Raw genomic sequence first — 24,253 nt, forward strand, 5'->3', positions numbered from 1 at the left:
TTGCATAACTGGGAATGAATCCTAGATCAGCAGGCTTAACTTAAAGAACTTAAAGGAATTTTTTTTCTCCCTCTCTCTCTTTTTTTTTTTTTTAACAGTATTTCTTTTACTGTTAAAGCCTTTTATAATTCTGCAGATGGCTAACTGCCTAAAACATGCTTGACTAGACAAGGTGTCAGTGCAAAAGAAATTTAGGGAATCTTCCCATACAACTACAGTAACAGGCCTCTAGTTATTTAAAATAAGATTTTTAAAATAATATAGAAATGCTTTTTGAGACATACAACATTTTCCGAATAATCCTTTTCCAGAAATTTTATGGCTGAAACTGTTGCAAACTTCTACAAAGTAATGAATAAGCTCTTTAGCTGTGGGGTTGAAACAAGACTTGATTTCCACTTGACATGAAAATACAGGTGTTAATGGGATAATTAGCTTCAAAACAATTTGTTAAGTGCTGTGGTGAGTGCCAAGAGGTTTCTGAAGAAAACTTAGTTGCCTTATTAAAATGTGTACTCCAGGCAAATGAGTTTTCAGTCTCATGGCTTGGGTTATAATTGTAATCGAGTTTGATAATTTTACTCTGGGCTTTCTAAAATGATTTTTCCTGTTTATTCAATGTTCTTTTCTTCATTTATCTGTGCATACATTTCTAATAAAATTTTCTGCTTTTTTACCTACAGGTTCTTGGCTAAAGGCCAGAATGCTCTAATTGAACTACAGACTCAAAGACCTGTTGCTCTAGAGTTGTACAAAGATTTTAAAGAGCTGGGGAGGTTTATGTTACGCTACAGTGGTTCCACTATTGCTGCAGGAGTTGTTACAGAGGTATGGCATTTTTGTAATAGACTTTCTGTACTGCAGAGGAATGGTGTTATGGTTAAGACCTGTTTTACACCCTCTAGCCCAAAGAGTGAATATTTTTCTGCTAAAAAAGAGACAATGCTTCAGCAAGATGTGAGGAAAACTTGTCATGATTCTGTCTAATTTATTAGAAGTAAAATTTACTGTGTTTAGAATTTCCCCTCTTTTTCCTTGAGTTGAAATACATCAGTCTTTTTGACATCTGCCTGTATGAATTTTCTGGAAACAGTTTGTAAATAAGAAGTGTTGGCCATTTTAACTGTGTCTAGGTTGGGTCCATTGTCTTTTTCTGTTAAAATTAAAGACAATTGTACATATGATTCTTACTGATGCCAAAAAACATTTTCTGATTCGATGCGAGAGGAAGCAAAGACTGTAGGGCTAAACATTAATGCTTTATCTTCTACTAAAAGCAAAAAATGTGAATTTCTTTCTCTCTGTCCCTTTAAAAATCTTGCACATTAACCAGGTTCTTGTACTGAGAACTTAAGGCTGAGTCACTTAATGTTAAAACTTAGAATTAGAGCATGAGCTTTTCTGGTTTCTCCATGTATGCATAGGAATGATGTGCTAGGTCAGTCAGAGGCCCTATGGATGTATAATACTCCTAAAAATCTGTCTGGTCTTAAATAAAATCCAGAAGTAGGATGGATTGAACCCATTTTTTCATTAAATTTAAGTTGAGGCAAGTGGTATTCTATTTAGATATGCAATGTTTAGAGCTAGATTAATGTTTGTAAAATTGGGACTAAAAAACCTCTTTGATATGTTATTTGGGAATTGCTATTTTAGTACTTGTTTTCTTGTTCTGAGAATTTAAGTGGAAAAGGAATTATTTTTTCCACAACTGTGTAATACTGAAAAACACTTAGATAATTTTGCACTTAGTACTTAATTTTTCACCATAGGGTTTTTTCCGTTTGCTTATATTTTTAGATTAAAGAATGACAGTGGTGACAGAATTTCCACCGTCCAAGCAAAACTCAATCAGTTATCCAAACTTCTGTGTAAGAATCCAGTTATTTCAGTTGAAGGAACAAGTGCAATTAACTGGGGAGAAGATGGTGGTGACAAAAGTCAAATTGTGTGAGACATCTGGGGATCCCTTCATCAGTCTCTCCTGCTGCAGAACAAGATGCCAACTGACAAGGAACTGCAAGTGTTGCACTTCTTGATCTCAAGAATCTTATGAATTTCTCCATGTGGAACTTAGCCCTTAGAGAAGTTGATGGAAAAATATTAGAAAGCTGAATTAGAGAAAAAGATGATGAATTATCATGAAACAAACTTCTTACTTCCAGACATAAATTGTTTACATATTTTCTTTGATTGCTTTTTTGCTGCACATTAATTCAGTAAAGTAACTTTATTGGTCTAAAATATTTTTAGGGTTGAGTTGAATGCATATTCAGGGCAAAAAAAACCTATTTACCTTGTTTTCAAGAGAATGGCATGTAATATTATCATGGGATTGTTTTCTCTGTCCCAAAATTTATTTAAGAAAAAAGAAATTTTCTTTTGCTGTGTAGTGGAAGCTGTGCCAACTTAGGCTAATTTTATTTTTTAAACAGTGAGAATAATAAAATGAATTTGTCTGAGCATTTTTGTCTCCCTCATTTTTTGTTATTTAAACACTCCTAAATTGTGTTAAATCATTCTTTACTTACCATAACTGAGAAGTTTCAGAGTAAACTTATGAGTTAAAATGCGAAACTGGCATCCAATTTGGCTTTCTGAAGAAATAATTTCAGTTTTTCTCATGTTACTCAGTGCAGCCACTGTGCATACACATCTCTTTCATCCAGACTTGGTGCTCTTTTGAACAAAGGCTGACAGTTTAATCTTGTGGTGTCTGCTAAAGCCAAATTGTGCTGACTTACGCCTGTAGCTCCTTCCTGCTTTTCAGTAATGGGGCTGATGAAACCTTCCAGCTGAAAGGAGGGTCCTTCTGCCACCTCCAGCTCAGGACAGGCACACTTTACTATAACTTGCAAGTTATGTTGGTGGGAATTTTGAGAGGACCTCAGGTATTTCAGGACCTGTATGTGAGTGCAGAGTGGAGACAATTCGCTTTGCCCAGAGTTAGTAGTGGGAGGCAGGAGCTGAAGCACTCCCTCCAGAGCAATGGTCCAGGGGGTTAACTGAAGTAAAGCTCTGTTCAGAGTAGTAAAGAACACAAAAATGCTATAGCTGTTATTTTGTTCACAGTCCTGTATGGTCTGCACCTACTCTTCCCACATTAGTTTTTTGGAAGGTAATTTTTTTGTACTTAGGTGCTTTAGCCCCCATTCAGCAGCTACCTGCTCTTGACCACATTGATGAATTGTACTGCTGACTGCATAGATATTTGCAGAGTATCAGCAATTCTTTGTATGGGAATTACTTTTGTAAAAGCTTATGAATCTGAAATACCTGAAAATTGTTACTGTCAAGTTTATGAATTGCCACTCTTTGTTATGTCTTTTTTTAGACCAAAAATTACACTTAAATATTTACCAGTTTCAACATGCAACTGTGAAGGTTTAGGTGCCCTTGTTGGATTCCAGAGATTTATACTGCCAAGCTCCTACATTGAACCGGTTCCACTTGAGCTTGCCTTCGAACTTTGAAATGTTTAGGTTGCCCTTAAGTCAGGGGGCAGTTACAGTCTTCAGTTCTAAGACTTGCATAAGTTCCTTATTGTTTATGGACAAGGAAGTGCAGTACAGGGTGAACCTCTGATAATTCTTCTCACATATGTTTGCATTAAATTTTGAGGCTCACTTTTCTGTGCTGACTGAAAAGCTACTGCATGCTTTCCCAGTTTGCTTCTTGGGAGAAGCAGAGGTATTACATAACCCAGTTTCAACGTGACTGCACTACCTTTCGACACAGACTTGAACTCTGCCCAGAGGTGCCACTTGGTTGAAGCATAAATGATCTGTTGTTGGGCAATAGAATCACATCACCTTTGTTCAATCAAAATATGATTGCATGTTGATGCATGTGAAACTTGATGGCTTGCCAGTTGTCTAGGATGCAAAACCTTCCTAAACTCCTGACTGAGATATTCACAATCTCCTGGTGAGACCATACTGCTCTCTGGGTGTAGTGTTTTGAATATCTGTGGAGAACAAGGAGGTGGCATGCAATCTTAAAACAATTTGATAATCCTCAGCATTGTCTTGGAGAAAATGTCTTTTACACAGCACTTACTGGGCAGTTTAGGTTCTTGGGAATTTAATTATAAAAAAATGGAAAAAACTAATTATGTATAAAAGGCTTGTCTGTAGTAAGGTGGCTTCCACTGGAATACCTATGGAAGGGAAAGCATGACAGTCAGCGTCCTGTTTTTCTTGGGAGAAAAAACCTAATGAATTTCTGACAACATAATAAGAGTGTACCAGGTAGGATTGTGCTTCTCAACTGTTTGAATTGAGGGGTCATTCAGCTGTTTGTATTGTTTGGTGATATTGGTGGGAAAGAGTTTCTTAGTGCTTAAAATCTTTTGGTTTGATAGGTGCATTGGTTTTGGGGATACAAGGAAAAGTATTGATGGAACAGTGAACATGAGCTGCAGACATGCTGGTCTGAAGTGTCTTTTGTCTGCTGACACTTAGAAGCAGGTTCATGGCTAGATGTTTGAGTGTTGAATTATTTTGTTTAGTTGTTGCAAAATGTCTTCAAACTGTAACTTCAAAAACTGTAACAGGTAGAAATTCCCTATCAAACCATTCTTTTTCTCTCTTTTTTCAGTCCTTCACTTCCTACAGACAAGAGAAAAGCTGGTTGCCAGCAAGTGTGCTGTTCTTCCCTCCTTGCTTCAACTCCTAGAAAAGAACCAAGTGTCACAGTAATACTAATTTTTTCCCCTTTGTTCTTTCCTGCTGTTGTTGCCAGGGTTTGTTCCCACTTGTAAACAAGTGGTGCAGGGAGCACGGAGGGGTGGGGGAGGAGTTCGGACTCACTGTGCAAATACATACAGACATACTAATCTAAATTGATGCCTCGTTGAAAAAAAATCACAGGTGAAGCAAACAGCCAACAATGGCTCACTCAAAGGCTCTCTTGGTGCTGGAAAACTTCGTAGGTGGCAAATTTGTTCCTTGTTCCTCCTACATAGACTCCTATAATCCGTCCACTGGAGATGTCTATTGCAGGCTTCCAGACAGTGGCAAAGAAGAGGTGAGTACTATCCACATGGACAAAAAAGGGAAAAATGTTAAATGCATGTAACAATAACCTTTTGAGTGAGAGAGGCTGGAGGTGAGAGAACAGAAAAATGATGACTTCAATGCTTAAACAAGTAAATTCTTTGTTATATTGTAGCATTGCATAATCCACTGCTGTGGCAGCAACTGCTGTCTTTTCTTTTTACATTTTGCTATTAGAAAGTTATGGTCTGGATTGTAAGCTGGTGTGAATCAACAATGCTTCAGTAACTTGAATGGAGCTGCTTCAGCTCACATGGTGGGAGATGCCTTGTGCATAAGTTCACAATAACACCCAGACAGACTGTAAATATAAACAATCTGTGAGAACACTGTTTATTGATCTCTTCTGTAAATAAATTTAGAGGCACCATATGCAACTGTGTTCTCCCTTAGTGTCTTGATGATTTGCAGTTTTCATTTTAAAGGGTTTTTGGCTTGCTGTCTCTTCTCTGAAAATGGTAAAAAGCTTTCAGACCTCTCTGGTTTTGATATTAGCAGTTGGATATTCAGTGCCTGTGATGAGTGTTTCCTTATAACATACCCGGTCCTCTGCATCCATAGGGTTTCCAGGTCTTGTGCTCTCTACTGGGGAGAATGTTTCCTGCAACACTGTACTTATGGTGGATGGGGTGTATGGATCAGGTGTGGATGGACAATGATGTTCATCAGGGGAGCTGCAGTTTCATTGATTCTGCTTTATAAGGGGCCTACAAGTCCAAAATAGTGTTTCAGACTTACTGAAGAGGAAAGTGACTGCACAAGCTTGGATGGCACAGAGGGCTTGTCCATTATATTGTCAAATATGGACAGCATTTTGAAAATGTTTTTTAAAACAGACTACTACAGTGTGTAGGTGTTCCCTTTGCTTGCATTTCAGCCTTATTGACAGCTTCTTTCAGCAGAAACCTTTGCACTGTAGTTTCAACTGGGTAAATATTTGTTAGATGCTGATGACCAAGGGTTAAAGAGTAACAGGTTGAGTTTGTTGGAATATATGTGTAAGTTCATTCCATTCCTAATTATGCATGAGAAGTTTACTCTTCAATGTGCAGATGCAAATCTTCCTGTCCATTCATTTGCAAAATCATTAAAACCAGAGAGATCTGAGAATGCCAGCGGCTGCTGGTCACTCTAGAGATACAGTTCAAGCATCCTAAGAGCAATGCTTTTCTCTTTCAGCTTTCTGAGTCAGTGTTTGTGTGTAGCAATGGGAACCCAGTTTAAAGACCTGTAAATTTGGTGAGTGCTTTAGTCCTGCCTTTAGACAGCTGTACAAGAAGGTTGTGCTCTGCAGAGCTGGCATCCGCTGGGGACTGAAGAAAATGTAATCACACACTACTTGAGCTTATCTAGAGATACCAAATAAGCATCTGGACCAGAGTTCAGCAAAGGACTCAGGGTGCTGGTTTCTAGCAAGGCTCAATGTCCAGTTGCATATTATCTTGGTAGATTTTTCTGGGAAGTTAGGTGAAACAAGGAGAGACAGTGAGTTTGTTGCTGACCCTGGAGTTTAACACCAGGTCAGCTACTATGGCCATTTTAGCCACTTTCTGCCAAAAGCATTGAATGTATTTTTTTTCTAGAGGTTAGTTTGTTCCCCAGCTAGATACCTTAAATTCTACACAGCAGTACCACAGCAAGACTAGCAGGTGCCCTATAAATCCAAAACACAGGCTGATGGAGACTAATTAGTGCTGGCAAATATCTACTTTAAAAACACTTCTCTTAAAAGAACCTGGCTCCTCCACATCATCTCTTGCAAAAGCAAACATCTTGTCCTGAGGGCAGTTCAGCATGGGGTATTTTGATAGCAACCTTTGGAATGTGTGTTGTTTCTCTGTGTCTGTCTCATGCAGAAGAGGAAAGCAGAAGGAAGTGTTTCAGACACCCGAGTTCATAGTTGAATTCTTATGTGTGCTTTCTTTGTGGCTTTACTTTCTTTGCTGGTTTTTGCTAGTCAAACTAAGTAATTGTTTAACCTTTGTATGCTTAGTTCTTCTCTACAAATCTCCTTTTTTCCTCTTACATTTTCTTAGATGAATCTACTGCCACTTAATTCCTTCCTTCGCTAGTTTTCTCCTCTGCTGTTTGTGAAAAAGCAGTACTTTTGTCCTTCTTCTAAACCCACTGAAGGGTTAAAAATGCAGACAGTATTGACTATCTCCTCTCCTGGCAGCACCTGGTGGAAAAGGCCACAGAGGAGAGGACAGATGAGCAGCACAGGATGGGAGGGTGGAAGAACAAGTTAATTAGTGAAGGTGCTATGGTTTCACAGAGGGTGAACGTTTTCAGGCTAGCATGGCATCTGCACTGGACTCACTCAGGAAGCTGCAGTTCCCCTTTCCCGGGCCTGATTTGGTCCTGCTTCAGCTGTTCAGTGGCTGACAGCCTGCTGCCATGAGCACTTGAGCAGGAGGTTGTTGAACTGCACTTGAAAGCGAAGAGTCTGGGTTTCTGAGCTTGGCCAGTGATCCATGCGACTCTGCACATTGGTTTAATTTCCCACCTTCCCCCCTGCACTGGTGGTGTTCTGGCTTTCAAACTCTGGGTGTTATTTTTACAGGGCCCATAAATTCTGATGTGTGTTGGAGGGGGAAGGAGAAGGGGTAGAGTTTATTTTTTTGTTTGTGTGAAATTTTGTCCCCTCATTAGTAAAAAGTCTTTGGAGTATCTGTAAATTATTTTGTGATGGTTTTTATAAGACCTGTCACAATCTGAAGGAACAAATTCAGAACTCATTTTTGTGGAATTGGTGGAAAGGAGCTTTCACTGACTTCATGGGAACTAGCAATATGGCAACATTCAGAGAAGTGATAATGGTCTGATCAGTATTGCATCAGCATCCTCCTAGTTATTGATTTTGGCAGATTTCCAAAACTGAAGAAATTGTATGAGCAAAATTTTAGGAACACAGCTTTGACTAAACCACCACTTTGATGCATATATTAGATTTTGGGGGTATGGCCTAAGTGTTACACAGGAAGCAAAAGCTGGGAAATTGGGCAGTTAATGAAAATATGGAAAGATATTGATGACCATCTTTAGTTAGTGTGAAACTGATAAACATGAAGAAGGAACTGCTTATAAATCAGCAGATGAATGATGCAGGTAACTTCTATTTAAGAGTCCAGAGGAAATGACTGATGGGACAGAAAGCCTTCTGCTGAATTTTAATCCTTTGAGGATGGGTCTGCTTCAGAAAAGTGCTGGTAATCTACCACTGCTCAGAAATGTCAGGCTGAAGGACTGTGCAGCTGTCATGTACATCTCAAGCAAAATACTGATAGGAGTGGTGTGTATCTGTATAAATGCATATAATGATTCTTACCTCTAGGCTTTGTTAGGAGTCTGGGAAGAGAACTGACTAAACTCCCAGTGTTGAGAAAGGAATTTAATTTTTTTCTGTGAGGGCATTAATGACTTTCTGGCTGTGAACGGGTAAGATAAAATTTTCCTCTGAGTGTCCATTCCTTAAATATATTCTTAGTCCTTACTTGAACCAAATGGTGGAAATCAAGAGCTAGCAGAGCATCCAGTGTTTCATCATTGCCTGCTGTGGCTGAGGTCTTGTGTTCTAAGGGTTGTACATGTTTAGACTGAAGGTGCATTTGCTCTGGGGAGATTCTTGTTCTTTCCTCCATGAGAAAAAAGATTCTTTTTGTTTTGGCCAGTGGCACCTGCTGGTGCCAGTTGACCATTCCAGCATTTCTTCCAGGCCTGGAGGGTGGCCCACAAGTTGCTGTAATTTGGATAAAAACAAGAATTCCAGTGGAAGTCTCTTTTCTAGATATTCTGTCACTTCTTGAGTTATGAGGTAATGTCTTGTAAACAATGGAGAAGTTCTAAGGAATTGTCATCTCCCCAGCAATATGGTCTGAATTATTAGTCTCTGAAATATGAATTTATCTGCCGAGTGTTTCATATTTTCTTAAGCCTTTCTTTAGCATTCACGAATCCTCTTTTGCTTTTTTAGGTGGAAGCTGCTGTCAAAGCTGCTAAAGATGCCTTCCCAGTTTGGTCCTCAAAAAGTCCATTGGAAAGATCTCAGATCCTGAACAAATTGGCAGATCTGATTGAACATGACCTGGAAGCGTTTGCACAAGCAGAGTCAAAGGATCAGGGTAAGAACTGGAACTGTTGATCTCAAACAAGTGTGCCTTGCTGAATATCGAAATGGAGGATTTGGATGAAATTTTTTTTATGGTATGAACTGTTGGAGCAAATTGCAGTAGATGTGCATGAACCTTGAGGAGGTTTTGGTTTTGGGATTCCTGGGTGATTCTTGCTTTTCGGAATTACCGACTTTGACTTAATATGTCAGATATTTGGAATTACTAGAGGGGAGCTGTAGTCATTGACTATGTTTGTACTGTGCTGGTGGTTACTCGGGCACAGGACAAAAGACATTCCCCAAAAGACACACAAATCAACTTTGAGAGACTATAAAGCAATTTATAGTTAACTTTAAAAAGTTTCTGTCCATGATGACAGTAGCATGTTTGTTTTTGTTTCAGGAAAAACTATTACATTTGCCAGAACAGTGGACATCCCTCGGGCTGTGCACAACTTCCGATTCTTCGCCTCTTCCATCCTTCATCACGTCACAGAGTGCACCGAAATGCCAGCCATGGGCTGTGTGCACTACACCTCCAGGGCACCTGTGGGAGTTGGTATGATGATCCTCACGTGCTGAAAAGCTTGGCAGAATGTCAGGCTCCCTAGGGGCTCAGTGAAGAGATTTTTGAAAGCATTTATTATCTCTGAGTCATGTGCTAAACATGGCTTGTCTGCTAAAGCATCAGCAACTCCATGTAAAATCAGTTACGTGACTTCATGGCAAAAAAAAGAAAAAAAGACTGCATACTTAAAAAGCTTCATCTACTGCTCTCACCTTCACAGTCTCGCTTGTGTTTTGTTCATGTGTGTCTGTGGGTGAGCATTACAGCTGTGGGTCAGTGTGATGTGCAGAGCACTGAGCTCCTGCTCTAGCAGGGAGAGTGGGATCACCCTCTCCTTTGGGAAAGCTGTAGTAGTCTGTGACCTGGGTGCACTTGGGTGAAGAAACTACTCTAGCTGGGGAATTGCTGAACTCAGCCACTAGTTGCTGCTGCTGCTTCAGGAAATTAAGTGGTTGACTTAGCTGAAAAGTAATAGTGTTGTAATGATTTCATTATTAGGTTCTGTTATACATATAGTACAAATAACATTTAGCATTAAATATATGTGAGTTCTCCACATTACACTTGAAGTACTTAAAATGTAAAATTGGCTAATTTAGAAGACCCTGTTAAAACTTTTCTTGAGCAGTGGAGAACGTGACTTTTTCTGGTAAAATTATTCTCATAAGGAAAGTCTTTCACTCAATCTACTCCATCGAACAGAAAGAAATCCCGTGACTTTTGTAAGGAGTCGCACGTGACAACTACTGATTTTTTTCATAATTTCTTATTGATATGTAAAGTGAAAATATTCCTAAAGGCAATTACTGAAAATAATTCTGGTCATTCAGCAATTCATGGGAACAACAGTTTATGTAGTGATAAATGTTGGCACTCATAAATTAGACTAAAAGTTCTCTGGAAAATGTGTACTGTATGTTATACAGAGTTTGGTTAATATTAAAATTGAAAAATAAAATACAGCTTTAAAGAGCAAGAGAAAGCAGGAATATGATCTGAGCTGGCACATTCAGCCTGGAGAAGAGAAAGCTCTTGGGAGACCTGCAAGAGAGCTTAAGAGAGAGGGACTTTTTACAAGGACATGTAGTGATAGGACAAGGGGCTTCAAACTGAATGAGTGTCAGTTTAGATGTTAGGAGGAAATTCTTTACTGTGAGGGTGATGAGGCACTGGTGCAGGTTGCCTGAAGAAATGAACAATGGCCCAACCCTGGCAGTGCTCAAGGCCAGGTTGGATGGGGCTTCAGGCAACATGGTCTAGTGAAAGATGTCTCAGGGGGGTTGGAACCAGATCATCTTTAAGGACCCTCTCAACCCAAACCATTCTATAATTACTTTCACTTGCTCTTTGCTAACACAAAATAGTGCTTACAGACAAGTTGTTGCAAACTATTGGTATGGCTAACCTTGCATTAATGTTCCTGAAAAATACTAAAAAACTTCCTGAAAATATAAGATTCTGCCCTGAAGAAACAGCAAAACTAATTCAGAGAGTTCAGCTGATCACTTTTAGAATCATTTGCACAGGTCTTTTAAGAAATTATCTCCCTGTCAGAAATGCTGCAAATTTATTGTACATATTGCCTGGAAATAAAAGCTATGGCCGAATTCCCTTCATAGGTCTGAATTGGTGTATATAATTCTTGAGTGCAGAGAAATGAGTTTTGTATCCCAGCAGACTGACCTCCCGTCTTTGTGGTTTTGTTTTGTAGCTGGTTTAATCAGTCCTTGGAATTTGCCACTGTATTTGTTGACTTGGAAAATAGCTCCTGCCATTGCATGTGGAAATACTGTGGTTGCCAAGCCAAGTGAGATGACATCTGTCACAGCCTGGATGATGTGCAAACTCCTGGAGAAAGCAGGTAAGTCCTGTAGCATGCTAAGGAACAGGATTAGAATGGAAGTGCTTGTCTCTGCACCAGGTTTTTTTTAGTTGCAGAAATCAGAAGTCGTTTAAAGGCTCTGGGAAAGACTGCTGTAGCTGAATGTTGCACTGGAGAACAAAAGGCTTTTTCTGTCCTCATACTATCCTGTCTCCCCAATCCAGCTGTTGCTCATTTTTTTTCCACTATCTTTTGATGGAAAGTTTTGCCCCTCCTGCACTCCATTTACAGATGTCCTAAGTCTGTGGTGCAAGCAAAGGAGCCATGAGAGAATAAAGGAGTGAGAATCAGCTCTTGGCGAGCTCTTTACTTATTAGTGTCACTCTGTCATGGCTGTATTGGGTGCATTATTAATTAAAACTGGGAGAACAATTCCTTGTTCCCTGAATGACCGAACACTGCATCTCTGGTGATTCACGTCAGACAAGCTGGATTAGTGGGAACTGCTTTTGTCATTTAACCCATGAGCCATAGAGCTGTCTAACACATGCATTTCAGCTACTATTGAAGTTAAGGGTTAGTGTTTTTACCCCTGAGCTGCTGATGACTTTCTAACTTCAGGGACAAAACAAAGTGAGGTGACACCCTCAGAGGGACAGGAGGGTACAAAGGCCGTGTGTCACTTTGGTTTTTTTAAGATTTTCTGAGACTTCTGATGTTTACATTCTTGTAGCGAGCTCTCTCACACACTTTCTGTAAATAACTCATTGTTTTGCGTTCCTTTATGGAGGAGGAGAAAGTTGATAGACTGTTGGTTTGTCCAGTGTCATTGGAGAGGTGGCACTGTCACCCCTCCAATCCACTGTCACTTTTAGAAAGCTACAAATGTTAGAGTCAGAAAATAAACTTCCCTTTTTCTTCACCTCAAGAACAGCGGTGTGTGCTTGTGTTCTTTCGTGTCCTATTGCAACAACTGTGCACCTTTGTTCCCATCAGGGGTGCCTCCTGGCGTGGTGAATGTCGTGTTTGGGACAGGGCCCAGGGCAGGAGAGGCCCTGGTGTGCCACCCCGACGTGCCCCTGATCTCCTTCACGGGCAGCACGCGGACGGCGCAGCGGATCACGGAGAGAAGCGCCCCGCACTGCAAGCGGCTCTCGCTGGAGCTGGGAGGCAAGAACCCCGCCATCGTCTTCGACGATGCCGACTTGAGCCAGTGCATCCCCGCCACCGTCAGGTCCAGCTTTGCCAACCAGGTGCCTCCCGCCCCTGTAACACACAAACCCCGCTGGCAGCAGGAGGGGTGCGCGTCTGAGGGCTTGTGTGCGTGCTGCACCCACCTTTGGATCTGAATCTCAAATTGTCACTGTCTATTTCAAGAGAAAATCCTAAGTAGAAAAATGTGAAAAGGGTTTCATTATTCCACAAGGGAGGACACAGAGTAATAAAAGGCTCTTCTTTGTGCTCTCCATCAGAAGATAACAAGGTGTTATTACTCCTCTCAAAGTACATACATTTCTTATCTCCCAGGGAAGCAGCTGCTTTAAGTTCCACTGTGTAAGAAAGTGGGAAGCTTGTTGATTTGTTAGAATTAAATTAGGGGACTTCCCCAGAATTTTACCAACATTATTCTTCCCTCATCATCACCTTCAGGAGAGACCACCAAAGCCAGGAAATTGTATCTGGGCAAATGTTAGAAAAATAGCTTGGTATCAGAGATTATCGGGAAATGGAGAGTGATCATTCTGAGTTGGAAATCATGTTACCTATAAAAAATGTTGGAGAAGAAAACATGTAATTTATAAAATTAAATTTATTTATGGTAGTGATTGCATGATACTGATACAGTTTTGCCTTTTCCTTCTCCTTTTTTTTTTTAATCTGGAAAAAAATTCCCATTTTGCAGTGCTGGTTAATGTAGTTTGCACTCCTGAGGATGCAGGGACACCAGTGAACTGGCTAGTAATTCCTAATACGTAGACATTATATAATTCCTAATACATAGGAATTATGTCAATAGTACAATGTAACATGAACCAATATTGTTGATTTCTGGTTTGTTTCTTTCTTTTTGATAGGGTGAGATCTGTCTCTGCACCTCCAGGATCTTTGTTCAGAGGGGAATATACAGTGAGTTTTTGAAGAGGTTTGTGGCAGAGGCCAAGAAGTGGAAGACTGGGAATCCCTCAGATCCTACAGTCGATGTGGGAGCACTAATAAGTAAAGAGCATCTAGAAAAGGTGATGGTACATGGAGTTTATTTGATTTCATCTCATCTTTTAGAGGGCTAAAAGGTAGTTTCAGGACTATGTGGGAAAGGATCTTGTCCTCTCCAAGATCAGCTCTGAGGGATGATAACTCAAAGCCATTATAAGGTATCTTTTTAATAAGGTTTCTGTTGCCTGTGGCTTGGGATCATGTGATTACATTGAAAAAAAATCAAACTCCCTGGGGAAAATAATTTAAAGTGGCAAAAGAATATTTACTCCTGTTTGAGTGGGATAATAATATAATTATTATATTAATAATCTTGGAGTTCAACAACATTTTCTTGGATGTTAATAGTGCATTTGCTAATAAGTTAGTTAACAAGGTAAAAATTTTATTTTTATATCACTCTGGCAAATTCTGGCTTGTACAGAACAGTTTCCCAGAACTGTTTGCAGTAATTTGTAATGGTCTGTGTGTGGAGAGCAGCTGAGATGTTGCACAGTTAAACATAGTTTGCTTTAGTGGCTTATATGAAATGAAAGGTGTCAGAGTTCAGGGAGAGCAGATGCTTATATCCCAGAAATCTCTGACGCAAGAAGCAGACCAAAAAACCACAGAGTGAGAGAAAGCCAGATCTTTGATATGCTTCCCTGATGCCTCAGAAGGTTCTCCAGGTTCTCTTGCTCTGAAGAAGAGACCACTTCCTGAGGTCTTTGTAGCACCACAGAGAACTTCCAAGGTTCACCTACCAAGGTGCCTAAAAGAAGAAAAAGATAAGGAAGTCCTGTGGTATCTCTGTGGTCTTTCTGTAAGGAGGGAAGCCAGGCAATGACTGCAGAACAGCAGAAGCAGATCAACAGTACAAGAACATGTGTTCAGGGTAGCAAGCTTATGGTAGCAGCAGCTACAGAAACATCTTTAATCATTTATTGATGATATTTTCCGTAGCATTCATGGCTTCATCATCCTAGTGGCGTGTAAATATTCAAAAGCCCTGCCTTGAGGCAGGAAAATACCACTGATTCCTTGGAGTAAATGAGTGAACCATGGCATGGGGTACATGGCAAACTGCTCCTGAGGAACGGGAGGGAGGCTCTGGAACCACTTGTATTTTCTCCAAGGGTCCTGCCCTTTTGACAATACTTAGTGGCAAGGGCCAGCAGTGTTGTCTTCTAGGCTAGTAAGTGTTAGGAAAGAGCAAACAATTGCTTTTTTCAGCAAGAAATACGCAGCTGTGCATGCAAAGAAGCATAACAACAAAATTGAGGGAATGCTGCCCTCTATTGTAAGAGGGCAGCATGTTCCAGCTGGAGTTGTTTAGGGGCTCCTGCTGATGTGTGAACCCTTGGAATTTGGTGTCCTTTAGCAGTGATGTTTTTCTGCTGCTTCCCCAGGTAAGGACCTATGTGAAGAAAGCCCAGGCTGAAGGAGCCAGAGTCCTCTGCGGAGAGGGAGTGGATCCTTTGGCCCTCCCACCTGGCAACCAGAAAGGCTATTTCATGTTGCCCACAGTTATTGCTGAAGTCAAGGACGAATCTTGTTGCATGCAAGAAGAGATCTTTGGTCCTGTGACATGTGTGGTACCATTTGATACAGAAGAGGAGGTGATCAGAAGAGCCAACGGTGTGAAGTACGGCTTGGCAGCCACGGTGTGGTCTGGCAACGTGGGCCGCGTTCACAGGGTGGCACACAGGCTGCAGTCTGGACTGGTGTGGACCAACTGCTGGCTTGTGAGAGACCTGAACTTGCCATTTGGTGGGATGAAAGCCTCAGGCATAGGCAGGGAGGGAGCAAAGGATTCCTACGAGTTCTTCACTGAGGTCAAAACCATCACGATAAAGCACTGACATATGTCAACAGAAGTATTTTAGAGTGAAATAAATGACAGCAATTTGAGTTACCAAAAATGGCTCCTTAGAATACAGGCTGCTATTGTGGCCATTCCTTTCTTGAACTTTGGTCAAGTAATATCAATGACAGCTGAAAATGATCATCCCAAATGCTAATGTTAAAGTCAGTTTTTCATGTTGAATGAGAAGGTCAGTGTGCACTCCACAATCAACCCATCCCAAGCCAGATGACTTGCCTGTCTTACAGATCCGAAATTTTTTTGATATTTTTGATATTCCTGCCTCAAAAATCTATCCCTTTAAGGCAAATTGAAGAAAGAGCATATGACAGTCACTCTGGTTTCTAAATTACCTTGAGGGACAAAGTAGCAAGCATGTGGTAAGACTGAAATTGTAAAGGGGAATCAGCTCATTTTCACTCTAAACTGTGGGGTCCACACATCCACCCATGTTGCTTTTCACTGATATCAGACACGGATTGATACTACCCTACACTAAAAGCCTGAGGAACTACCTTTAACCAAGTGGCTTTAAACCGTGGGGTCATGGCATTCTCTTGATATTCATGGAAACAATAAATGTTTTAATTATAACCTTCTTTATGGTAGGGAGCTGAATCATTCTAATACCTGTTCTCTGTTTTGAAATTAAAGCCTTTTTCACTTCAAGACCTCAGTGATGGTGGTTTTTACATCCCAGCACAAAAATATGCTGCATCACAAACAGCATCCCTCTTCATTAAGAGAACCCAGAATTTACTCCTGAGAGAATGAACTGCTGGAAATGTTTATCACCAAAATATAAAACCACTTCCAACTCTTCCTCATTTGTTTGCAGAGATTTTTTTAATCAGGTATCTCACAAACTTGTTTGCTTTCAACAAAAAGAGAGACTTGGATACACCTCCAGATCTCTGGATGCCACCTGGTTGCAGGGCAGCCCTAGCAGCCAGGTTGGAACTGTGGGCATTTGATGGATTTGGTACAAGAACCCCCAGTTGAAGGCATGTTAAGGAAATACGTAAAAATTATAGGCTTATTGAATTGATGTATTCTGAAGAAGCATAAACATTTTATTTTGAATATATCTAGGTCTATTCATGACCATGTGGTGGCAGCAGAACACCTGCTTTGGTGTTTTTAATCCCCAGTCACTCAGCTGGGAGGGGAATAAAATGCTATATCAGTGCATATTTCATTCTGCTGATTTCTTTTCTATTTACACATCCTGTTTGGAAGAGCACAAGAACCAAAAGCTCTGGAACAGTTCATTATTTGGGGGGTGACAGGGGCATGTGGGGGGCAAACATTTTCAGCAACAGCAGATGGGATATTGCACAATTAGTAGAAATGGATGAATACCTTCCCCCATCTGGATCTGGTCTAGGTTCAGGTTTAATGAGATAAGTTTGCTTTCAGGGGTTGATTTTATCTTTACATTAAATGTGATGGGAGATTTCCAGATGTATTTTGCATGCTGGGAACAAAGGTCTGTGTGTCATCTATGTGATTCTGGCCCAAGACATCAGAGGTGGAGTAGTGGGTGGGGTGGGGACAGAGCTCTGCTGGACCCCCAGGTGTGGGGTATGGAGGTGGTGGCCCTCTGTCCAGCATGGCTGTGAAGATTTCTCAGAGGTGAACTTCTGGGAAGCCCCATTCCTTCATCCCTGTGTCCAGCACCTCAGAGAGGTAAAGGAAGTCTGCTGGTGCTAATGATGCTGCTGACTTTTGGGCAGGAGGGAGAGCTCATGTGAAGATACAAAATATTGTCCCTTTCTGTATTTTCCATCTCTAACTTCCTCCTACAGGTAATGTGCAAGTACCTTGCTTATTCTGCTATTTCTTGCCCTTTTGGATTACTATGCATTTGCACATGTACATATGTGAGGGTGTTACCCAGTGGGGACATTTCCTGCCAGCAGTAATGGGTGATTGTTGCCTTTCCCAAGCTACCTCCAGGAGGCCCCAGCCCCAAAGGGAGCTGCTGCTGCTTGTGGCAGTGAAGCAGGTGCCATGGGACAGGTTACCTGCTTGTGCCAGGAGCTCTCTGTGGGCACACAGAATTTTCCTATATACCAAGAACTATGAGGTTTCCCATGTCTTTTGTTCAGACCAACTTCCAGTGTAGCAACATGTATGGATAACTGTCTCACCTTGCAGATGAAGCAGTCCAGGGACTTCTTCCTACAGCTAATGAAGGTGTCTATTACAGCTGCTTTGTTTCAGAGTTTTCTGCTCTCACTCTAAGTGGACTGTGAAGAGGATATCCTCTTCACAGGAGGATGAGGCAGGCTGATCCAAGTTTTGAGGCTGACAGCTCTTGCAGAGTTCTTCAGCCTTCATTCCTCCACGTTATGGAATTTTCCAACATGACCGTAAAGCTTATTTTTCTGTAGACTGCCCTGGCTTGAGCATGAAATCATGTGGCCATTGTGAGGATTTGTTTAATTACTGTTATGTAATTCTCAGAGAGTTGCTCCATCTGTTAATTCTTACTGATGGAGTGAGTACAGTTCAGTTTAACGCCAGAAGATTATCTCACTGGTGTGAGATGATTACTTTACATGGGAGGTATTAATATATTTGCTGTCCTTTACAGCTCTCAATTAGCATAGAGTTATTTCTCTTCTATTTCAGATCCTTTCTCAGCCTTTTTATGTCTGTGCCCAGTTATTGTATAATGCCTGAAAGCAGCTTTGCTAAGGGAGACTCTGCATGTAGTTTGGAGAGGGGACACATCAGCTCTAATGTTTATTTTCAAATCAAGCTATATCCATGTTCCCACAGTGTTTCTAACTTAGGCAAAGCAAGACATTTTAAAACTCTCAGGGATGAAAACAGACTTTACTTTTTGGGTCAGAGAAAGTTTCATGTGTAACTTGAATGTGCAGACAAGAATGTAAACCAGTCCAGTAAGTTAGACTGGTTTTAAAACCCAAGCTTTGAATTTCTGAACTTCAGAAAGGCTATACCTTAAGATTCACCTTCACAGGTAGAGTCAGATACTTAAGACTTTCCTCTTATGAATATCAACAAATAAAGGAAAAAGGTGGGGGAAAAGACAGTGGGATTGTGAGGGAACAATGAGGAGTTTCTTTCCAGGCTTGTCTTCAGGACTTAGGTTTAAGTTTTTGCTCAGACTTGAAGCTTGAGCTCAACACCTGTCTCAGCTCAAGAAAGAACACTGGCTGAAGTGTCCAAGTACTTGTCCTCAAACTTCTTATTAAATTAGAGGATTTTCTGTGTGGTGGGAAAGTGAAAAATGAAAATGGTATGAAATTTTCTTAGTGTTAGAGTAAGACTAGGGTCTCACTTTCCATCCTAGATGGTAATTAAATATGCTATAGAAAGCCAAATATAATGAATAAAGGAAACCAACAACAGTTGCAGGAAATTCTGGGACATTTTCTTCATTGAATTCTGTTCCCCTCCTTTCCAAGCATTTGTTTTTGCACTTGGAGGGTGATGTTCGTACTTAAAGGAACAACAATGCACAAAGTTTTTTCTAGAATACATCAAACCTCTGTTGTAATTTAGGTGAAGATTGGGGTATAATGAGAAAAAGAGGGAAGCCCTGCAATATTATAACTGGTTAAACAGGATGCATTTTAATGCAGCTGACAGCTGGTTATGCAGCCAAAACCCATGTGTATGGTGTTGCCTCCTGAAAAGGAGCAGCTGAAATGGATTTGGAGATTATGAGGGAAAGTGCAATCAGTGTGAGAATACCAGTTCAGCCAAAGCAGCCCAACAGTGTAGAACTCAGCCTGAGCTCTGCCACATCATTGCAATTAACAGGAGAGTCAGCATGGTGCTGGAGAGAATAAGCAGAACTGTGCTAAATCTGCAAATAATATTTACCTTTGTATATAATCTTACTGTCATGTTGTGCATCTATTTCTGTTCTCTTTAACAAATAGATTTGGAGGGAGGAAAATTACTCCAAATTCTGAAAAAAAGTCCTTCTAGTGTGGGATCTGGATGATGTATTGCAACACGTTTTGGCTTCACAAACACCTGTTTTACCAAGACAACTGGTGTGTGTGTTCATATGCAAGGAAGAAATTGCAGTGGTCAATGATGAGTCTAGAGGGGCAGATGCACACTCCTGGGCTTCTGTGTTGAATAGCAAGTTTTCTCTCTTAAAACACAGGAGGTGGTGGAGCACACCTGACTGGTGTGTTCTCTGCTGGCTGACGAGTTAAGCACTGCACAGCCTGCCTTGGCATTTCCCTCTGGCACCAGCTGTCCTTAACAACATCCTAGAAAATGCAGATGCTCCCACAGAAGGGAGCACGAGGGTCCTGGATGGGCAGCTGTTTAAGGTGGAAAGAGGAAGATGGAAGTTGTCACCTGTCAGTAGATCAGGCCATGGTTTCTCCCCTGGATGCTACCACTGTGTTTTTGTCCTGTGCTTTGGGAAGGTGTGCTGGACCTTGCAGCTTGGCAAGGAGTGCCTGGTCCAAGGAGCCCACTGGGACATGAGGAGGTGGCAGACAGATGCTGGGCTGCAGTGGAGGCTGAGGCAAAACCACTTGTGCAGCTTCCCCATAGGCATGTGGGGCCTTTGTGCAGTTACATGAAAGGTGAAATAAGAACATTTCTCTGCGCGTAAGAGCTTCTGTGGGGTGCCCAGATGTGATAATGATGGAGTTTGTAATATTACTCAAACCCACAAAAGGCTTCTTCCAGGGTATTGGTAATGAGAGCTATCTCCTGGTTTCAGAGAAAGGGAAGTAATTACAGACTATTTATTGTGAAATGAGGACACACATTCATTCACAGGGTGCTAAACTTGTCCAATTAACTCTGAGCTCCTGAAATAATAATGAGAAGATTATGCTACCATTTTAGTAATTGGATTTTCTCTTCCTTTGGGAGCAGTGCCTATTAAAGTAGCAGTATATCCTTGGTTACAGAGAGATTTCATGTTTTTCTTCAAGTTTGGCTGACCCAACAAAAAAGTTAGGCAAAGTCACATTTTCTGCAGCTGTAATATGGCATTTTCAAAGGTTGACTTATTAAAAAAAAATAAAAAAGGAAAAAAAAAGAAAAGGAACATTTCATAATGTTGCCTTAATTTTTTAAATCTGATTTGTTTACACTTGGCTGCAGTGAATTGACTGTGTTTCACTGATGAAAATGTGAGCTCTTGTCCTCAGGATGAATGCCAAAATCTTTGTTGGTGGAAACAGCAGAATGTTTGTCTGGGATTCTCTTTGGGATTCTTTGGTGAAATATCCATGTTTTCACAGGACTACTTATTAGCTGAAAGTAGGTAATTTCAATCCTGCTGAATGGCTATATTTCAGTCACTCTTTTCCAAGGAGATGCTGGAGCCAGTTTTCCAAGTAGAGGACATCAAGTAGGTTTGATAAGATAACCTTAGAAGTTTGATCAGGAAATTACCTCCTTCCTGTGCTGGTTTGCTTCCAGAACTGCACTAGGCTTTTTGAGGATGGAAAGGCTGCTTTTGTAACCCATAATTATATTCCTACAGTTAATAATTTTTTTCTCGAGTTGTCAGCTTTGCCTATTCAAACGTGTAGTGTGGAGAGGTTTTTTGGATGGTCAAATGTATCTCTGGCTTTTGCGGCTTTGAGTCATATGGGACAGGGGTGAAAACCAAGATTCTACAAGAGCCACATGCACCAGAGTTTGCTGATGATTCAGAGAGAAATTTGCTGTTACAGCGCTGTGAGATTCTTCTAATCAGTTGACCCCTGCGAGGAGCTTCAGGCTGCTTCCTCTGTTGGTGATATATTTTGAAACCTTTGCTTAACCTTTTTATGTTTAAAAAATAAGTATGTGTCTGTGCATAACTGTTTAGATATGCAGTTTCCACAGCGTGGTGCTTCAGTTAGAAGGGCAAGCTGAGGTATTGATCCAAGTGCTTCCAAAGAAACTTTCACTCTGGTCTGAGACCTTACTTCCCTTACTTCAGTTTCTTTCCCTGAGCAGCCCAAATGAAAACAAGTATTTTAGATTCCTCAGCTCTCTATAGCACAACATGGTATGTATTTGTTTTACTTAACACCATCCACTCATCTAAATAATTAAACTACCTTATTTTGAGAACAAGGGTTCAGGGGAGGTCACATTCCTCTCAGCTGATACAAATCAATGTCTACCTTTAAAAGTCAGTTGGTGGTTTGGTTCTGGTTTTGCTGCCCTCCTGCCTAAGACTCACTTTTCCTCCCAGGGTCTGACTGATACTTCTTTTTTCCACAGTGGAATTAGAGCATTGTTTACCAAAGCAAATTGTGCTTCTTTGCCTGAGAGATGTAACTGTTCACCACTGGGGAGGAAAGTAATTCCTCCCATTATTCTTCCTGAGTTTTGGCTAAGTTATTGCAGTTCATGCAGTTTGGATGTAAGGATGATAATATTCTGTCTAAGGACAAAATACAGCAAGAGGTACATTTCAGTTGGATTTTTAAATATGCTCATTCTTTCCTTCCTAATTAATATTTAGAAATGTGCTGCCATGTACTCAGATTCACTTGTTGTTTTGCTACTACATACCACTTCTCACCAGTCTTAGTCAGTGATATGAATTATTTAATGGGCATACTGTGCAACAGAAACATCATTTTTAGCTGGGCTGTTATGTATTTGGACAGACACATAAAAAATTACTTTTTGAGGGAGCTGTCAGAAATCTGCTTTTTAAAACTATGACGCCTGAATGCTGAAGAAAATGTTATAATGTTCCAGTCATATTGACTCAAATGTCCCATTTGGGTTACCTGTCAAAAGTAGGTAGTGAAATCAGAGCTCTGACTGAGATACAGCTGGGAAACATCAGTTTCTAAGAAAGCCCTTAGGCTCTAAGTAAAACTTAGATTAATAATCCTACAATTGGACAATTTCTCTGTTGTACACATTCTATGAAGCATTGATCTGCTTTTTATGAGGTTGGAAAAGATGGATTCTGGTTATCTGCTCTTAACACCTCCTTTGAAGGTCTTTCCACCTTCAAAGCAGGATATGAACTTTAGTTAATTAACCTTCTTTGCACATTTTACATCTGGAAATGTGAACCATTTTTCTTCTTGCTGCTGAGGCTATTTAAGGACAGACTATACTGTAATGCCTGCAAGACATTTCTTCAAAGTGAGTTGAGGGTAGTGTTTTCCCTCGTGCAGTCATGTTCTGAATGGTTTGACTAATCTCAGCAGAGAAGAAAGTTGCTTTGTATGGAAGAGACAGAATAATCCTGGCTGAAATGTTCTTGCTTATTCCTTTCTTTGGTGATAATATGATTTATGTTGTCTTCAGGCATCCTGGAAAACTAACTGCTGGAACTCCAGGAAAAAGGTGTCAGCTGGTGTGTACTCTGGCTGCTGGGTGTCTGATAGGGATGAGTTAGAGCAGAGCTGAGGTAGAAAGAGTGAAAGATTTCAGTGTGCATCACTGGGAGGGCAGACACTAATTCAGGAAGGCTGGTTAGTTCTTGTTTCACTGTAGATGAATATTATAAATCAATTTATATACCTCTAAATAATAAAGATACTTGAAGTAACAGCAGATGTAAAGAAGCAGAATAAGTGAGGACTGGACTCAGATGAAGCTCAGAAAAGAAAAAAATTAAATAACTTTTATAGGGGGGTATTGGCTTTTGCCTTTGAGATCATTCAAATCATGTAGAGAGAGAAAAAGCAACTGCTGACACTCATCTGTGCACTGGAAAATAATAAATCTATGGCAACATTCTGAACAATACAAAATTTTCTTTTGGATTTCACTGCCATGAAATAATATAAGAGCTTAACTTATTTTGGTTTTAGGAAACAGCTGTCAAGGGCTGGAGTTGTACTCCATGGAGTTGTCACTGGGATGCTGTGAGATTTTGAGTGCTCTTGAAAGAGCTCTGTTCCTTGCAGCTAAGTCAGGTAATTTTTATGATTAATTCACAGCATTCTCTCTTTCCACATGTGGCTACTTAGCTATCCTCTGAGTTAAATTTAAGAAATGTCAACACTCAAAGTAATGATGGTGCATGGACTAAGCCCTGCATGATCAGAGCAGCAGGTGCATTAGGTGTGCCAAATTAGAGTTGTTTAGTTCTTAACTAAGCTGGAAGTTTCCTGGGGTTTCACAAATGAAATTCATGTGAATTTTGGTCTGGTTTTATTCTATGAGGCCCTGAACAATTTATCATGCTTTGAATAGAAATGATTTGTGGTCCTGTAGTTCTCCATGCAGAACACTTGGTATCTGAAACATCAGAATGGTAATAACTCTTATTTCTCTGTAGGGGAGACTGATACATTGTTGATGGAAAAATGTGAATGAGGAAAGCGCTCTCTAGTACTAGGAAAGAAGCTGAATGCAGCATTTTGTTCTTCCAGCATCAGTGGATTCCCTTTTCCCATCAGGGACAGTTTTGCTCTGGATGGTAAGTGTGGGGGTGAGCTCAGACCAGCCCTGCAGCGCTGGGAGGATTCAGCCCATTCTCAATACTTGGCTTCTGGTCATCACAGTAGGAAGTTTGGCCAAGCACAGCTCCAGCTCTTAACTTTCCACTTAGAGCAGCAATTCTCCCTGGAGTGGGAGGGAGCAACAGTAAAGAGATGGTCAGACTGTGTGACCAAAGTATTGTTTAAAGGTGACTGTATATCTCAGATCAAGGGCA

General features: G+C 40.6%; 2 protein-coding genes across 5 annotated transcripts in view; both read left to right on the top strand.

Annotated features, from left to right (window-relative positions):
• Nucleotides 1-2,465, top strand: part of HBS1L (HBS1 like translational GTPase) — a 57,775-nt gene extending 55,310 nt beyond the window's left edge. For all 4 annotated transcript variants that reach the window (XR_009418029.1, XM_059467614.1, XM_059467618.1 and 1 more), the window contains 2 exons: nucleotides 684-828; nucleotides 1,801-2,465. Coding sequence is in view for 3 of the 4 variants with exons in the window: in XM_059467614.1 (XP_059323597.1) it covers nucleotides 684-828; nucleotides 1,801-1,812 (157 nt within the window). In the remaining variant the exon portion in view is untranslated. The remainder of the gene's footprint in view (nucleotides 1-683; nucleotides 829-1,800) is intronic.
• A 1,517-nt stretch (nucleotides 2,466-3,982) lies between these two features.
• ALDH8A1 (aldehyde dehydrogenase 8 family member A1) lies at nucleotides 3,983-16,437 on the top strand. Its single transcript, XM_059468201.1, has 9 exons — nucleotides 3,983-4,250; nucleotides 4,600-4,696; nucleotides 4,872-5,028; nucleotides 9,031-9,178; nucleotides 9,572-9,727; nucleotides 11,448-11,597; nucleotides 12,555-12,811; nucleotides 13,634-13,795; nucleotides 15,161-16,437. The coding sequence occupies exons 3-9, from the start codon at nucleotides 4,891-4,893 to the stop codon at nucleotides 15,611-15,613; spliced, it is 1,464 nt and encodes a 487-aa protein (XP_059324184.1). The 5' UTR covers nucleotides 3,983-4,250; nucleotides 4,600-4,696; nucleotides 4,872-4,890; the 3' UTR covers nucleotides 15,614-16,437.
• The last annotated feature ends 7,816 nt before the right edge of the window (nucleotides 16,438-24,253 follow it).

Source organism: Ammospiza nelsoni, chromosome 3 (assembly GCF_027579445.1).
Source record: "Ammospiza nelsoni isolate bAmmNel1 chromosome 3, bAmmNel1.pri, whole genome shotgun sequence".
Lineage (NCBI taxonomy): Eukaryota > Metazoa > Chordata > Aves > Passeriformes > Passerellidae > Ammospiza > Ammospiza nelsoni.